General features: G+C 36.5%; 1 protein-coding gene across 3 annotated transcripts in view; it reads left to right on the top strand.

Moving 5' to 3' along the window:
- The window catches only part of LOC131425361 (centromere-associated protein E), a 33,118-nt gene that overhangs the window by 9,606 nt on the left and 4,074 nt on the right, over positions 1-19,438 (top strand). Inside the window, exons 5-9 of one of the 3 annotated variants that reach the window (XM_058587194.1) lie at positions 12,596-12,691; positions 12,760-12,916; positions 12,976-13,190; positions 13,505-13,864; positions 14,433-15,882. In XM_058587194.1, coding sequence (XP_058443177.1) covers positions 12,596-12,691; positions 12,760-12,916; positions 12,976-13,190; positions 13,505-13,864; positions 14,433-15,461 — 1,857 coding nt within the window. In that variant the 3' untranslated portion in view covers positions 15,462-15,882. Of the gene's footprint in view, positions 1-1,001; positions 1,410-12,595; positions 12,692-12,759; positions 12,917-12,975; positions 13,191-13,504; positions 13,865-14,432; positions 15,883-19,438 lie in introns of those variants that run through there. The other 2 variants (XM_058587195.1, XM_058587196.1) reach the window with 2 other exon arrangements.

The following is a 19,438-nucleotide window of genomic DNA, read 5'->3' as shown; positions in this document are numbered from 1 at the left end:
ACACAATCGTCAATTTTAACCACAAGATGACGATTCCTGAGATATGACTGTATCCATCGAAGGACGTTTGTACCAAAACTAAGTCTATTCAATTTTGCTATTGTGATGTTATAGTTAATTTTATCGAAGCAGAGGAAAGATCGGTTTAAATTACGTCCGTCTGAAAACCATTTGACATGGCCACGTTAGATGTTAAGGATTGGTGGTTGTTACTGTTTGCAATGGTTGAAAATTGGTGTCAGTATTACTTTCTCGAACAGCTTGGGTGGGGATAGCGCTTATACAAGTAATACCACGTTAGTTGCTTATATCTCTTTTGTCACCCTTCTTGTGGACCGGAAACATAAATGAAGCTTTCCATAAGTTGGGGATAACTAATGCGGCTACGCCTTACTATATTTTTAATAACCTGCTGTCCGATTTCGCTGCCGCTCGATCGGACTTAACTGAAGGATATAGCCACTAATACGCGTTATACCAAACGGTTTTATGTAAAATGACCTTATGTCGAACGGGCCGTCCACGTGATCCAAAAAAAATTGGGAAGGTGTATGCTATATGTAATATCAAGTTTACAAACATGGTGACACTGAAAGGTAGATGTAATCCCATTATCTTGCTCGTCGTGTAAACCAAAAGTAAACCATGCTCGCTTTCTACTCTTTTGGTTATATTTTAATCCCAAATCACGCTTCGCTTTTCTGCCGAAGTGGCAGGGTAAGTTTACGATCCACTGATATTAATGAAGCAAACAAAGATTGTAGTTGCATCCAAATTCGGCTGCGATCTGGTGTATGATGATTTAAAGTAAATAAATAAATATCATTCTTCGGTTTGTCTTACTCAGACAATAGCATTTGAACATCTGGCTTCTATTATTCATTCTTCATTCATTTTGCAATCACTCTTCAAAAGTTGCATGAAAACAGTAGTTATCGTAGCGGTAGCTGAAACACAATAAACTTCTAACTTCCTTTTTCTCTTGCCCGATCCATTTCCAGATTGTTCAATCTGCTATTGTCTCTAGTACTACCGATGATGATATTGAGACAGACTTCAACATTCCGTCGTCGGCAATGGGAGAACCTAGCATAGCTCCGTTTGTAACGTCGAAGTGCATAAGCGATCAAAATGACAAGACAAGACCCTCGTACAATTGGAGGCGAATCTTTTGTCAGATCATCAAGTATCCTTTAATCGTGATTGTTGTCAATATACTGCTAATTGGCTTTATGAAACGATCGCTTAACGATGCGGATTTGGAAATTACGCTGAGACCACTCGTACCACCGTTTCATTAGCGTGTGGACGAGGTTGCTTGATTTGTAGCGCGTACGTGAAGCTTTACGTAGCATAATTTTGACGAATTATAAAAAAGTTGATTAGGAAGTATATAAAACTAGATTTTATGATTTTGTTTTTTTTTTTTCTGAAGAAACCCTGATTATAAATATGTGACTCTATTGACTTGACTGTAAATTTTCATAAAATTTCAACTTTTTAACAGCAATGTTAACGTGGCTCTATAGATTTTTATGTTGTTGGATAACCTGAAAATTTTAAGAAAATCAGGGATGTTTTAGGCATTGTCAGGAAGGTTCACAACTTTTTCAATTTTTTTTTAAATTTATTTCTTTGCATCCAAAATTATGAAACATGTTTCATCACACTTCCGATTTTTGTAATACTTTGGTTTTTTAGTAAAATATAAAAAGTTTTTTAACGCGTTAAAGTACTTTGGATTCATTCTTTTTTAAATGTGGACGACCACAAAATATTTTTTTCTGAATAAAATTTTTAATCTATCATGCGTGTTAGAAGGAAACGCATGGCACTTAGCTCGAGTAGTTTCAATATTTTTAATGCATGAAATACATCGTCAAAAAATGGAAGAAAAATTTAAATCTTCCTGACTAATCTTGCCTAAAACATTTTTTATTTTTTGCCAAACTATAGAACCATCCTAGCTCCGCCAATGTGACATTTAAAGGGTTGAAATTTTAAGAAAACTATCTCCAGTTCAAGCATCGCCAAATATGGTATAACGATATGTATTCCCTTTGATAGCAGATTTCACATGCTTACTCGGCTATATAGCTTTTTCACTCTTGTATCCAAAGAATTCCTTGTACCTACGGGACATCGTCAAGGAAGCCATCACGGGCCTTTGATATACTAATTAGTCGAAGTTAATTGATCTCTGACGGGTCCTCGTGTATCAGTGAATAGTGCGGGATATTTCTCCAGAAGATGTATCTGCAAGCAAAGATTAGTTCACCGTCAACTATTGTGTCATATTTTTGCTATAACATCACGTTCCAAAAATTCATTGCTATTTTGTCAGTTACAAGTTGATGTCATATACTTTTCGGGAAGTGAACATGTCGAAATTCTTGCCAAGTGAAGTTCATTTGCCGATTACTTTGTTTTGAAATTAAAAATGGCGAATGAGTTTGTTTGAAAGATTTGACGTCGGAGATTTAAGTGTGAAATAAAAGGCACAGGTCAGCACAACAAAATTGAAAATGTCAAATAGCTATGATAGGAACGAAGATAATACCCACACTCAAAAACAAGAAGCGGAGAGATTGAAATTTAATCGCCAAACCATTTTTGATCGCGGTAACGTCATGGGAAAACCAGAAGATGAAAAAATGGATTCCTCATGAGCTGAACATTTGCTAAAGAAGCTAAAACGGTGACCGAAATGTTGCTTTCTCGGTTTTCCGCACTGGATCGTGACAGGAGATGAAGAATAGATTTATTTTGAGAATTATAAATGCATAGAATCATGGGTCAACCCTGACCAACCTTCGACATCAATTGCAAAACCTAATCGCTTTGCTAAGAAAACGATGCTTTGCATTTCCTAGGGTTAAGAAGATGGCTTGTACTACGAGCTTCTCTGGCCAGGTAAATACTAATCGCTACTGACAGCCAATGATGAAATTGCCTCAAGCACTGCTCGAAAAATGACCGGAATACTTCACAAGACATTAGAAAATTGTTTTGCTGTACAATAACGCCTCTGTACACACAGTGAAAGCGGTCAAAAGCCTCATTTCTGAACATAGATGGAAAACTTCCGCCATATTCCCCAGACTTGGCCCTTTCTGACTATCAGTGTTTTCATCGATGCCTCATGCACTTGTTGAGCAACACTTAATTAGTTATGAAGATGGGAAAAAATGGCTTCCCGACTGAATCGTTTCAAAAGATGAACAGTTTTTTCGACGTGGTATTTATTCACATCATGACACGGCTTTTAAGGTATATATTCGCACTGAACGAATTGTAGATTTCCAGAACGTTTGATCGCCATTTCCCAGCCTCTCAGTGCTACAGCTGCCCACGAGTTCTCGATTGACGCGCCCACTGAGGGCACTGTGAGGCCCGGTAGACGTCGATCTCATCCACATTCTCTACTGAGCATCACATCGATCATCCTCTCTTCCAGCATTTCTGCTACATGCCCAGCCCACTGTAATCTATCGTGTTTTATCAGCTTTCCGATGATAGCTTTTTTGTGTACCCGGTACAGCGTGAATAATCGAAAAACTGCTTCCTTCAACCATCAAACCTCATAGTCATATAGGACAACAGGAAGTATCAATGAATTGTAAGAGATAGTTTTTTTTACGTAGCCGCAACACGTCTCTGTACCTCGTAATTAACATCGTTATGGCATGTCACTAGTGTTTCATGATATATGAACCCGTCGACAACCTCGTACCCCCTAAATTTGGACCTTAGATCCAATGTCTTACTTCGTCTTTTAGAGTTTATTGTTAATCCACTTCTTACTAACAGATCGGCTGAAAAGCTCGTATCGTTTCTATGAGAGGGCGCCACTAGAATTAAATCCATACCATTTTCAGTTAGTACCAACCTTCAAAAGATACGTGTATAAATTTGACAGCTGTCTGATTATTAGTTTGTGAGATATTGCATTTTGAGTGAAGCTACTTTTGTTATTGTGAAAAAAATGGAAAAAAAAGGAATTTCGTGTGTTTATGAACCACTACTTTTTGATGAAAAAAAGTGCCGCCGATACCAAAAAATGGCTTGATGAGTGTTATCCAGACTCTGCACCGGGCGAAGCAACAATTCGTAAGTGGTTTGCAAAATTTCGTACTGGTCATCTGAGCACCGAAGACGATGAACGCAGTGGACGTCTAAAAGAGGCTGTTACCGATGAAAACGTGAAAAAAATCCACAAAATGATTTTCAATGACCGTAAAGTGAAGTTGATCGCGATAGCTGACACCCTAAAGATATCAAAGGAACGTGTTGGACATATTATTCACGAATATTTGAATATGAGAAAGCCCGTGGGGACGGGTATAGTGTGATGGGTAAGTCGATGCCTTTCACGCAGCCCGCCTGGGTTCGATTCCCAACCCCGCACATAGGGTCAGAAAGTTTTTCTGGCCCGAAGAGGCGAATGACCTTAAGGTTAAAACCTCTATAATCGAAACAAAAAAAAAATATGAGAAAGCTTTGTGCAAAATGGGAGCCGCGTGAGCTCACAATCGATCAAAAACAACAACGAATTGATGATTCTGAGCAGTGTTTGGAGCTGTTATATCGAAATAAAACCGATTTTTTTCGTCGATATATAACAATGGACGAAACAGGGCTCCATCACTTCACTCCGGAGTCCAACCGACAGTCAGCTGAGTGGACTGCACGCGATGAACCGAACCCAAAGCATGGAAAGACTCAAAAATCGGCCGGTAAGGTTATGGCGTCTGTATTTTGGGATTCGCATGGTATAATTTTCATCGACTACCTTGAAAAGGGAAAAACCATCAACAGTGACTATTATATAGCGTTATTAGAGCGTTTGAAGGACGAAATTTCAAAAAAACGGCCTCATTTGAAGAAGAAAAAAGTTTTGTTTCATCAAGACAATGCACCGTGTCACAAGTCGATGAAAACCATGCTGAAATTGAACGAATTGGGCTTCGAATTGCTCCCTCATCCACCGTATTCTCCAGATTTGGCCCCCAGTGACTTTTTTCTGTTCTCAGACCTCAAGAGAATGCTCGCTGGTAAAAAATTTAGAAGCAATGAAGAGGTATTCGCTGAAACTGAGGCCTATTTTGAGGCAAAGGACAAATCGTACTACAAAAATGGTATCGAAAAGTTGGAAGATCGCTATAATCGCTGTATCGCCTCTGATGGCAATTATGTTGAATAATAAAAACGAATTTTGGCAAAAAAATGTGTGTTTCTATTAAACGATACGAACTTTTCAGCCGAACTGTTACTTCCTTCTTAAAAGGTACAAAAGCCTCTTCTACAGCTCTTCTATCAACACTAATGATATCAATGTCGTTCGCAAAACCAATAAAAAGAGCGACTTGTTGATCATAGTTCCGTTTCTTTGTGCACTGGGTCTTCGTATTGTCCTTTCGAGAATTATATTAACGGGCGGTTAGAAACATCGTTTATTTTTTCTTTGTATTTTCTTATAGTGAAACATTTCTAGAGTGTTCTGTAAGATTTTCAAGCCTTTGGAATAAAATTCTGGAAGTTATGGACCTTTATACTGCGAAGATCCAAAAGCTCAACGCACAGGCCAAAGAGTTCTGCTACGATTGACTTGAAAATTTGACTACATGTAAAATATCAAACCCCAACGTTTTAGTTTTGACTTTGAAACCTGTTTAAACCTTCTAGTGGTATAATGATGCCTTTCTCATATCAATCATATTATCATATATATTATTTTCAAAAATTAATCATCAAAATTATATTTTAACACACTTTACCCTAGAAATCCGAAACCGGTAGTCAGATCCGGATGAAATTTAGGGATTCCGTATGAGCGATCTAACGTTGTGTTTCACAACTAGAGGAGTACGTGTGCGAGGCAGAGATTGTAAATTAGAGCAATAAATATTAACAAAAGAGTTTCACCCTCTGTGCTATTCACACACATTCTTGTATCGGGTAGAATTCACAGTGTAACTTAAGCTGCTTCGTTGTGCGCCAGCTGAAGACTCTGCTTCATGAGGTTAGCATTTGATGAATGGTTCTCATATTGAAGATGCCTAAGAGAAAACTAGATTCATATCTTTTATTTCCGATGAATATTTATTTAAAAATCATTTCTTCTAGGATATATATATATATATATATATATATATATATATATATATATATATATATATATATATATATATATATATATATATATATATATATATATATATATATATATATATATATATATATATATATATATATATATATATATATTTGGTCTTGGAGTACAAACATTATATTCAAATATGATTTCTGTAAACCTACACTGAATGAACACCGTAAACATTGCCTGTATGCCCCTGCTTCGTATCTTGTAGCACGCCGTGAAGCAAAGTTCTTCATTCTCGTACAGTACTAACGAGAGCGAACCCTCCATTCCATTGCATTGGCATGGATTGCTTAGTTCATGTGTTAACTGAGACTGAGAGCACTGGCAATTTACCAAGCAAGGAAACTGGTCTGCTTAGTAGTATATATTCTCACGCATCAAGTTTCTCTCTAATACATGTCTCTCATTCAGTAATGTCTAGTGAAGTGTTCATAGCGGGTGATTTTATGATGCTTCGTTCGTTTGAGGATTCACAATACAAGCCCTGGTGCGAGTATGATGATTGCAAGTTTATCTGTCAAAATTAAAGGGAAATCCAATTTCTTAGTTGTAAATTATTCATAGCTTATTTAAAACGACATTTGTTCAAGCGAAAAGTTAATTTTAGTCTGAGAAAAACAATTTTCCACCTCTGTTATTTTTGCAGCACCCAAGATTCTGTTTTAAACGATGAAAATGTTCAGTTGATTATTTTCAAATGATTGTATTCTTCGCGAACATCATGAAATGTCACTTGAAGGACCGTACAGATGCGCAAACCGAACCAAATATGCGATATTCTGATTAGAAATAGAGTTTACCGCCTTTTGATTTATTCCTCTAGCGTTCAAAAGAACCTCAAGTGAACCGAAGCAAATTCCGGATCTCGATATTTGTCTACATATCATCTTATAAACTCAAAAAAACTCGAAATTAAAGAAAATTCATTTTCTTACATTTTGAAATTAACATTTTGTAACAGATTCGAAAATTCTACAATATAATTGAAATTTTATGAGTTCCCGATAAGAGCCCGCGTAAAATTCAATCTTCATCCTAAGAAAGGTTCAAATAATAAAACTCAGATGGCGCGTCAGGTAAAATCGGTTATGCGTTAGATTGCCAATAGGACCACAGGACCTTTCATTTGGATCCAAGTTTGTGAAAATCGCTCAAATTATTGCTGAGAAAAGTGAGTGAGATCCATTTTGGAAAATATGATCATTATTTCCAGTGTCTCCGAAAAAAGTTGGTGCAAAAAAACGTTACATACACACATACACATACAAATATTTCGCGTACTCGACGAACTGAGTCGAATGGTATAAGACACTTGGCTCTCCGGATCTCGGTTCAGAAATCGGTTTTTACAGTGATTGCACAACCTTTCTATATGAGAAATGTAACAACCACAAAAAAGGATTAAAAAAAAAACAAACAAAAAGGTTAGGGCCTAGAAAAACATCTACTATTACTGTGCTGCTTTGATTTTTTGAGTTCTGATATGTCTGCGCTGAGATACAGTGGACACCGCAAATCATGATTTACAACTTTTGAACCCAAACCCGATACTTGTTGGAAAACGCCTGAAGATCGAATCATCGAATAAGTTGTCTCATTCAAACCTTTTCGGGATCACAATCAATCGGACCTAACAAATAGTTTACGTTGTTTTTGTCACTGAAATAAAATCGGTAATGAAATAATCAATCAAGAGACAATCTTTTCTTATATTTATTTTCTGTTGTATGCGCCCTTGGTGTGATTTAATATTAGTATTGAACTAATTTGCCCCATGTGTAGCTTGCAAGCGCCAATTTGGTATCACAATTCTGTTTCAACCCACGTTGCAATCTATTCTTAGCGTCGAGAGCCATTTTATTGCTAGTGCTGAGATCCCATTGACACTGAGATCATTCGACCTTAAGACTTGAACAACTGGCTTCTAAGTCTTACAACTGGGACTAGGCACAACTTCACCTTTAGATAAGTCTATTATGAACCTCAATTAGGAAGAGTGCAATCGTATTGCTTATCGACTTCCTTTATCCTTGTTCAGCAGCGCGCAAGGAATACGTCTCTCCAAATATGTTACGTGGTTTTAACTTTTATACCCATGTTGTGAGAAAACTCGTGTTGATTTATGCGAAACTTAACCAGTAGAGTGGAGTACACTATGTAAATTAATGAAGCGAAGATAAATTGTCTGTAGATAGTAAATAAACGTGTACAGCGAAATATAATGCCATACTGTCAATGACTAACAAAACCAATATATTCGTATAATCAGTAGATAGCGAATGGTTTGAGTATTATATAATTGACAAAAATATTATACTACTGTGTCTTCAAAACAATATCTTACGTCGTGAGTTTTAATAAATCACGTTCTGTGCTCGAATCGCCCAGTTGTTTATTAAACAACCAAAAAAGTTTTCCAATACATTGCGTACCAATGTTGTCAAATACACTACCAACACGAAATTTTGATTGCTCAGGTGAGTTGGTGGTAAACTAAAAATGTATTATATGTATAAAAGAAAGTGCTATTTTTTGTTGATTATCATTCAAATTGAACTAATCCGTCTAAGTGTAGAGTGTAGCGTGACTTTGTAGACTTGTGATCCCAGTCAAAATGAAGATTGAACTCGATCTTCATCTGTTTTCGGTTGTATCGTTTACGGTCCTAGTCACTATACTGACCTCACATGTTTCGGCAGTTACTCATCAAGTGATACCATATAACCAGTTCCATCAGTTAGACGATTATGGCGGTTCTTCGATGACGGTACACCCAGTTAATCGAGCGGAAAACAGTGGATGCGGAGGATACGTTCTAGTGGAGAAAGTATTTCACGTTTGTAAACCACAGAGAAGCGTGGTGAAAGTTTTGAAAAAATACAGTAGCAACGTTCAGTCCAACGATGTTCCAATAGACGTCCCGTTGAATTATAGGCGGCTCGAGGCCCGACAAACCGTCCACGGAATGCCATCGTATGATGGATTGGATATTGATTCTCCCGAGGATGAATAAACGGTTGTGTTAGATTACTAGGTACTGTTGTCTTGATCTTGAAAATGTGCTTCAGTTAGTGTTTGAGGTAGTGTTAATCGTTTGCTGGTATACGTCATTTGTTTCGTTCAAGGGATCATTGACGCATTGGGTCACAACAAAAAATATTTTCCATAGGAATTAAGATTCCGAATTCGACTGAGTTGTTGTATTAGTTTGTAGTTGCCAGTTGTATCTTAATACAGTTTTACAAAACCTGAACAAATATACAATCGATATCGATTCCTGCTTAATTCACTGGTTGGAGACAGTGTGTGGCGTAGTCTGTAACGGAATTCTATGAGCAAGAATGCTTGCATTGACTTGTCTTTATAACAATCTGTTTTATCTATATGAGTTAAAAAATAAAAATTCTATTGAATCAGCAATACATTTCTTAGTGGAGATATCGCTGAATTTCCGCAAGAAATATGTGTCGAACTATAACATTATAACATTTCGGTTTCAAAATAAAGATAAATTGCTAATTGTGCGTCTAAATTCTATCTATCGCAATTTTCATACGATAAAAAGTGAAATTAAGATTTAAAAATCGTAGAATTTTAAATCTTCTGTAAATAAATATGTATGAAATAATCAATGTAAATAAATATGAAAAGTAAAGAGTAGTATAACAGAATTGGAATTATCTCAAAATTTGCTTCATTGTCCATAGGTCTATCAAATGTTGCAGTGTGGGTCTTTTTGTGACGAACTGACTTCTTTTTGATGGAGATCGGAGCCATGATTCTTTAAATATAATAAAAGTTCGTTTGCTCGTGAATTTTTTAATTTTAAACTGACGCAATATTCAACGGAAATTCCATGTATCACATGATCATATTTGATAATATGGCCCACATGTTTGATTGCGGTGAAGTTGATTTTTATTTCTAACGGACAAAACACCGCTTCGTACTTTATATCAACAGAATCATCCAATGAGACATAGTTATCTTATACTTGAAGAAATACACTAAAGATTACATTATCACATAAATGTGAATACTGATTCTAAAACTAATCTGACTATCGAGACAATCGATACATGGCTGTAATAAATCAGCAACAAAAATGGTTTTGGAGTAATTCCAACAAACAGATAGTTGATTCAGGTCAATAAGCTTCCAGCGATCTTTGTAACTAGGATGGTTGGTTGGATCCTTTTAAACAGAAGAAGGACTCCAGAGTTGACAACGAAAGGTGTTGTAATTTTCAATTTTTGTTGACATTTAGCGACAAAATAGATATGACTGAAGCCACAAGGATACAAATCCATTGCTGGTACCATGACTAAGAAATTATGATAATCATTTCTTATATATCAATATGTCTTTTCATGAGATCATGCCTATTACAGATGATTTTATGAGTAAAATGATTCATATCATGAGCAATAACTCATCTCCCATAAAATTTGGTCGTGAATACGATTTACTTTACTATGGGACGCCTTTTCAAAATGTACACTCTCAGAGAGTGATAAGCAGCCCGGTGGCAAGGATAGGGCGCTCCAGCAAGTGCTATCGTAGCCAACATCTGGGGCATTTGGTGGGCAATCAGAGCGCTCAGAGTATGGTGAACAAACATTCGAGCATTTCAAATTGAGTAAAATCTTAATTTTCGATAATTTGCGGGGAAGTGCGGTAAAGGGTACTGAATAAACAAGTAGTTTGTAATATCCAATTTTTTGTTAGTCATTCTTCTTCATTGTTTTGGTTTTTACATAATGATGCTGGCCACAGTTTCATGACGTCATAGCAGGGGGCTGGTGATAAGTTTTTGATCGTGAATATCTCTTGTTGTATCTAACGAATCAACATAATTTTTGCTACATGCCATCGGAAATATGATCACAATTTTATGATAAAATTTTCAGTTGTGTGACATAATCTTAAATAATTCAAAATTAAACTTTTCTGAAATGTTTGGTATAGACGAGTATTAAAGAGGATAACTCATAAGGCGCGTTTGCCTTTCTCGTTTTTTCAAAGCTCATAGCTAAGTGATCTGTGAAAGGATTTATATAATCTAACTACCAATAGAATCGAAATTTTTCAATTTAAACGTGTATAGTAACAGCATTAGAGTATTTCAGTAGTACACTATTGAAATGTCATTTTTGTTTGTCGTTCGAGAAAAATGTTCCGAACAGGGCTTAATATCGTAGTGAGTTCCATAATTTGGTCCTTCTGAAAGGCAGGAATGAATCCCGTACAGCATCCTAATAAGAAACCTCTTAACAAAAATTGGATCAGTTTGGATTCTATCGCCACTGCGAGCAGATGTATTGTGTGTCGTTTGCAAACTAGTTTCGCTTCCGACAAGAGCGATAACGTCACAGCTGCTAGTCGTTTGCATTGGTGAAAAAACAACGAATAGAGGACAACGGTCGGGAGCCATCACACAAAATCAGCCGTTCTAATGGCTCTAAAAGTTTTCTACAGAACTATTAGGGTTTCTTCATCGCAAATCGAAGGTAAAAATCTTCTGGGTTGTGCGCCGATTTTGTGGTATAATCTTAGAGCTGAGCTGAGTGATTCCTTTTCTTCTGTGCAGTAACTTATGTGCAAGGAAAGACACTAAGACTGTGACAAGAGATACTAATTTTAAGTTGGATGTATATGAAATCTGTGTAAATACACGCAGCTTCGGTGTCAAAAGTCAAAGTACTCGAATTCAGAAAGAAAGTGTGCATATCGTGCTGTGGATAAAAATCGAGACTTGACTTCGAATAAATATAGGAATATCTATTGGAAAAACAAGAAATTTAAATAAATTGTGTTGATTTTTCAAGAAAGTTGCAATAATTTTGATGCTTCATTCCTTCGTGAAATGCAAGACTGATCACTTTCATCACCGTTGGCCAGATATGTTTCTTGTTTTAGTTCTATTGTTACATCGAAGTTACTGGCGAAGTAAAATACAAAATAAAGATGGAATACATTGGGCTGGATGGTACTGTTAGTTCAGAAGATAAACGTTTGGACAAACTGTGGATGAGAGTTTTAATCGTAGTTCCAAGGAGATACCCGAAAAATACTTATTCCTCAACTCTCGATGTTTTTTGGACATGTAAAAAACGGGAATTTTTTGTCTTGCGCTCCGGGAAAACCGGGAAAAATCCGAGAGATTGAAATCGCTAATTCACTTGCCACCCTGCATTATTTGCGTTTCTGAAATCAGAACAAATTGGGTCAAGCAGTACGTTAATTGGAGATTTGTGCCTTACCATGGCTTTTTATAATTTTCTTCATGGGAAGAGATGGATCGTTCTGCATCCCTGAAAAGATGCGAAATTCTTTCTAGGCACGTCCAAAACCTCCTCTCTTCCAGATTTCGCAAAATTTGATCGATTAACATCAGCTGTTTTAAATAATCTGTATTGTTTTCTTTTACAGAGAACGTTGTACAATGAAGAGATGCAAAAATTAAAGACCAAACACGAGAAGGATTTCTTGGATCTGAAGGATGAACTACAGCTCGAAAGCAAAAAGGTAAATACCCTAACTGTATGTACTTGAAATGTCATGGAGTTTATAGAATTTTTTTTTTTGATAAACAGTTCAAGAAACTTGAAATTCATGCTTCCAAGTGTCAGCAACAAATAAAGGAGCTGATAAAGGAGAACGAGTTCGTCAAATCGAAACTGCGCATTATGGAAGGGATCCATGAGGAGCGTAAGTCGATGCTTCCGCCTCCGCCGGTTCCTTCTCAGATGAGTAAGAAAGACAACAAAACACCAGCTCCTAAAATCATATATTAGCTTTTTACATCTCAGGTTCCAACCTCAAAATGGAAGACGAAGAAGGAGAAGTTTTCAACAACACTTACCTGACCGACCTGAAAACAGGACGCATGTCACCAATGTCCACCGGTCGCGAATCTATTCGGTACTCCGAGCTGATGCATCGTAACTCAATGGTGCCGCCACATTTGAAAAGTAGTTACCTGGCACAGTATACCGATGGAGAGTTCACCGATGATGACAATAGGGTGGGTATAGCCCTATGTATATGGGATTTTGCTCAATTATTCACTCGATTTGTTTTCTCGTGTTGTAGAATGTTGATATTAAATATCCGCGAAGAAGAGTGAAGCATGAGATTTTAGTTGAAGAGGATAAAACTAGCAGTGATTAATTAGAGACCGAGTTAATAAAGAGTTAAGTTGTTGTTTAGCTGTGTGTGTATGTGCTTGTGTGTGTGGGGGCTTTGTTGGTTGTTTTAGTTGTAAAATGTTGGTCCACAAAACGTTCGGCTGCTATGTTTGGTTTCTAAAGGTTAATAGCAATGTTTTTGATGTTTCAGGATACCGCATCGGGAGCATTGGACGACAGCAGCACCAGCTTGATCTCACGTAAAAAAGTTGATGGCCAAACCACCTACAAGCGTCCTGGACCTCCAACGCCCAGCAAAAAGGGTGGCCGATTGTCATTTGGAGGCTCGTTACCCACCAACGACTTCCAGTATAAGGAAATTTTGAAAGATAGTTCCAATAACGGTTCTATCGGTAGTCGGTTAAGTTTGGGTGGTCGCAAAAGTAACGTCGGGGCAGCGGGCGGCAGCAGTGTCGAACTTGCAGAATTGAATGCCCGACGTAAGACGCCTGGCAAGTTCAAACAGATGTTTAACGCAACTAGTTTACTCAATCAACTGGGCAAAGACGAGGTAGATGATAAACAATTTTTCCCTTTCTATATTTAAGCTCGCTGTGGAAGGTGTGTAAGAGTGTATACGTATTTCTTTGTACGCGATATATGTTAGAATGTGCAATGTCTTGTGTGTATAACTATCAGTGGCGTATCTAAGCGGGGGGCGAAGGGGGCACTCGCCCAATCCTTGGGACTTTTTTTTGCTCGTCCAAGTTATCTCTCCGGAGATAGATTTCAGCGTTTTTTTTTCACTAAACCAACGATGGGGTCGGCAAACCTTATTTTGCCCCGAGCGTCAAATTTCTTCGGTTAGCCACTGATAACTAGAACAATATTTGCAAAGTTTTTATGAATTTTATTGATGTTTCTCAGTACGATATTACTAAGCATCATGGGAACTCTTACTATGTGGTTTAGGTACTCGATTCTTATCGTTTCATGTTATATGATTTTGTCTGTTCAACGGCGTATCCAGTTTGACAACTAGTGAACAAAATTTCATGTGTAAAATAATACAATTCTAGTATCTGTACAGTATGCTTCATTGTATCTCATGTAATAAATTATATATTCCTTTCGAAAAGCTCACTCCAAATCGCAACCAGATTGCACTAAACGGAACTCCCAAACATTCCGAGAAGAAAAATCTACACAGGATCGATTCGAATGAGCAACGAACACCGAGCAAATCAAAGCGAGATTCCACTGGTTCTTCTAATGTCCGGCTACCTAAACGAAACACACATTTGCGAAAGTTGACCACCAGATTTGATAAGAATCGTCGACTGAGCAGTTCCGATAATGACAGTTCAGGCAGTGCAGTTAGTCGAAACAGTTGCGATCCGTACGGAGGATTTTCGTATGATGGAACACCAGATAAAATCCGAAGAATAGACATAAATTCCATGAATGTATTTAATAAACCTGAACGCCAAAATGTGCAAGTAATCGTTTTCAGCGGTGATAAAATGGATGGCAATAACAACAGCTTGCAGGATGTGAACAAGTCAAATTTAGAGGATAGACATTTAATTAGTATCGAACAAATTGGAACCAGTGATTTCGAACAACGGCTCGTTAACAATCGAAGGGACAATCATCGCCGGAAAAGTCGCCAGCAACGGCGATTATCTTTCAATCGATTTAGAAGTATCGATGGAAACGCCACTGTAAATTCAGCAAACGGTACAATCGATCCTGACGAAAACGGTGTAGATATTTCTCAATCGCAATTCGAATCGTTAGCTCAACAGAAAGACTTAGAGCGACCAAGTGAAATATTGCCTCGAAGACAGCAAAACGCAAAATCGTTACTCGAGAATAGTTTGGTTGACCCATTCGATGATGTTGTTACTAGTTCAACCGGTTTGAATCCACTCACAAATTTTCCGTTTTCATGCGAACGACTAACAGAAATACTTCGCACCGCATTGTTACAGAAACAAAGATTCAACCGTCATAAAGTTCCTGTCAAAACAGAAAAATGTGAAAAGTCGCCTTCTAATGATCAAATGAACACGGTGTTGATTCTGTTTGCTGGACTGAGCTTCTCAGCACTTCTTTTCAGTATCTATCTACATTACGTGGACTTTCAGGGGCCTAGAGACACGTGATTGTTAATAGTGAAGAAATTCGTAGCGTAGTTTTGTGATGTTGCATGTTGAAGATTGTGAGTATGAATGATCCATCCACAGCAGCAGTAGAAAGTTTCGTAGCCGATAGTATATTACCGTCCGAATAATAATTTGTAATTTTTACCTATTGTGATATATTTTATTTTACTAATCTGTGTGTTTTATGTGTAAGCAAAATAAACTGAACTATGTTATGAAATTGATATCGTAATTTGTGTTTAGTATCTGAATTTCAGATTATTTAGTATATGTAGTAGTAGTAGTTGTTGTTTTGCTAGTTATCCTAGTAGTTCGACCACACATTGCGTCTGTGAAACTAACGGAATGCCTCATTTTCGGAAAAGGAATTCTCAGTACTACAACTCAAAGAAATCCATTCCCATTGTCATAAAGCTTTGATTCGTCCGATCATGACTGAATGAGTATCTAGAAGTAAAAGGTTTTTCAAAGCCACCTCCAATCACATGCTGTAAAAAGATTAAGGTTAAGGTTTAGAAAGGCAAAGATCTAAATTATTCAGGAGGGAACCGGTTATCCTTTATTTCGTACATTCCATTCAGGCAGTCAAATACCAGATCTGAATTCTATTCGTAATTCATATCGTTATCTTCGTTGGAACTCTCATCATTCATTCTTACCCATCAGCCTAAGTCGAGGCCTATAATAGGCATTTACTGCATCAAATATTTTGTATCTAAATAACTTCATGTAATTTGGGCATATCCTACTATAGGCTCTTTTGAAAATTACAATAGTGTTTATTCATCGAGTCAGGAATAAAACTAAAGCAATGAGCATTATATTTTGCAATATTTGCAAGGACCTATCGCACGGTATGCCCTAATCACATGTTGGTACCGATTTTGTCAATCACCTTTATATCATCTCCGTCACTTTCGGAACCAAAGGCTGAAAAGACTCGCAAGATAGTACACCTTGCATTTATAATCACAGTATTAAACAAAGGCCTTAGATAGTAGCGTAATTAGGTTTTACACGAACATGACGTAACCTCACAAAATTAACAGAATTAACTTTTTTGGACACCCGCCAGTGGTTTATTTACAGTTTAAAAATTCACCTGAGCTTCATCGTTTGAATTAGGTTTTGCACGATGACCACTCGAATGAACCACCAATGAACTGCCGATGAATCAAGTTCACCTTTTGACAGCTATTAGTGGTTTGTTTACATATCTATTAACACGTATTCAAATTAGAATGAACGCAATGAACACATAAACAAACCACTGATAGCTGTCAAAGTTGAGTCATTTTGTTCATTTTTGTGAGGTTATGTTATGTTCGTGCAAAACCTAATTAGGTTTGGAACGAACATGATATAACCTCACAAAAATGAACAAAATGAATCAATTTTGACAGCTATCAGTGATTTGTTTATGTGTTCATTGCGTTCATTCTAATTTGAAGATGTATTAATAGATATGTAAACAAATCAATCAGGTTTTGCGCGAACATGATATAACCTCACAAAAATGAACAAAATAAATCAATTTTGACAGCTATCAGTGGTTTGTTTATGTGTTCATTGCGTTTATTCTAATTTGAATACGTGTTAATAGATACCTCACGAAAATGAACAAAATGAATCAAGTTCGACAGCTATCAGTGGTTTGTTTATGTGTTCATTACGTTTATTCTAATTTGAATATGTGCTAATAGATATGTAAACAAACCACTGATAGCTGTCAAAAGATGAACTTGATTCATAGGCAGTTCATCGGTAGTTCATTCGAGTGGCCATCGTGCAAAACCTAATTCAAATTAGATTGAAAACATTAGGTTTTTTACCGTCACTGCTAACATCAATCGGATGAACACATTTTGACAGTTCAGCAGTACTGTTTGTAAACAGAGATTTTTTTGTTTGTCTGTTGACAAACGGATGAGACCATTAACGGTCCAAATCGCCTAAATAGAGTTTCAAAACATTTGTTAATGATTCGAACGGACAAATTGGATGAGACCATCACTTCCGGTGGAGCTCTCAACGTGTAAGCACGTTGATTCGCGGATAGTGCGATAGAAATTCGAGTAATTCGCGAGAAAGAAAGTTTTTTCGTGCTGAAGTGGCTCTGCGCACAGTGGTTCAAAAGCGCAATTTCACGCTCTTAATTGATAACTCATAGGATCGTGGTTTTTGAGGTACAGTATCTTCAGCAAAGTTGCTCAGAAAGAAAGACGCCATCTTTTGGCCAATTTTATTTATGTGATTAATCCCCCTAAAAGTGAGATAAACAGTTTATTTTAGCTCAGGGCCAACATAGGGGCTAAGTTACTTCGACAAAGTTGTGCAGAAAATTATTTCAAACAAGTTTGCTGAAGGTACTATTCCCGTAACTTGAGTGTAATTCAAGATATATTGTATTTTCTGAAAAGGGTGTCCAAAAACCAGTTTTTGTAAGAAAACATATATATTTTCAATTTATATGAGTTTTTCATGTTATACAAAGTTTTTCATCTTTAAAAACTACACAACTTTCTCGAACAAACTATGCTGCTATCATTTCAGTTTAATGAAATAGAGCAATTTTTCATGTTTTTTTAAATAAAATTCTAACTTGTCTATTATCAAAATGCGCAGTAAGGTGCAGATGAGACTACTTACATATTAAACTACTTCAAAAGAGCTTTCATACCGTAGTTGAATTACTTGTCTGTGATCATCTGCAGGCGAGATATGTTCTTTTCAAATATCCTTGTCCTTGACATTTCCAATGATAAGGTTCATTGTATTTCAGATCAGATTTTAGTATATATTCGTTACCATGGAAACTCTCACAATAAAAGATTTTTATGGACATCGAAGTCTACAAATTGAAAAGTTTAGTAATAATTACAGACGTTTTTTGAAAGTAACTGTCCGACGGTTTTTGAAAGTGAGATAAGAAGCCACGACTTTGAAAAAAGGCAATCATCATGTCGAATTACGTTATGTCATTTTTTGGTAAGCTTGTTATATAAAAAGCTCTGCGGATAGATATCCTCTATTCATCAATTAAAGTGGAGATCGATAAACAGATGTCGGGAGTATTATACACGCGAGCAATCCAGATCACTTACGAATTGGTTTAGTTTCATTGGATCCTTTGGTTACAAATATTCGTGAATGGCCAAAACAGTCCAAGAAGAATCTGTCGAACGATGCTAAGAGTCTTTTAGCTGGTTAAGAACATTGTCAGCTGTCATAAAATAAATACAAATAACTAAAAAAAAGTTTTGATCATACTTTTCTCTACCAGAAGATGACATAACTTAATTCGATTTGATGATGACTTTTTTAAAAGTCGTGACAAAACAGTTACTAAACTATTCAATTTATAGACTTCGACGTGCAAAAAAAAATCATATTTTGTGGCAAGCACCATAGTAATGAATATAAACTGAAATCTGATCTGAAATGAAGTCAATTTTATCATTGCAAATGTCAAGGACAAGGATATTTTAAAAGAACATATCTCGCCTGCAGACGATCGCAGACGAGCAATTCAACCACGGTATGAAAGCTCTTTTGAAGTAGTTTAATATGTAAGTAGTCTCATCTGCACCTTACTGCGCCTTTTGATAATAGACAAGTTAGAATTTTATTTAAAAAAAAAAACATGAAAAATTGCTCTATTTCATTAAACTGAAATGATAGCAGCATAGTTTGTTCGAGAAAGTTGTGTAGTTTTTAAATATGAAAAACTTTGTATAACATGAAAAACTCATATAAATTGAAAATATATATGTTTTCTTACAAAAACTGGTTTTTGGACACCCTTTTCAGAAAATACATTATATCTTGAATTAAACTCAAGTTACGGGAATAGTACCTTCAGCAAACTTGTTTGAAATAACTTTCTGCACAACTTTGTCGAAGTAACTTAGCCCCTATGTTGGCCCTGAGCTAAAATAAAATGTTTATCTCACTTTTAGGGGGATTAATCACATAAA

Source organism: Malaya genurostris, chromosome 1, assembly GCF_030247185.1.
Source record: "Malaya genurostris strain Urasoe2022 chromosome 1, Malgen_1.1, whole genome shotgun sequence".
Lineage (NCBI taxonomy): Eukaryota > Metazoa > Arthropoda > Insecta > Diptera > Culicidae > Malaya > Malaya genurostris.
This window is presented reverse-complemented; position numbering and strand designations above follow the sequence as displayed.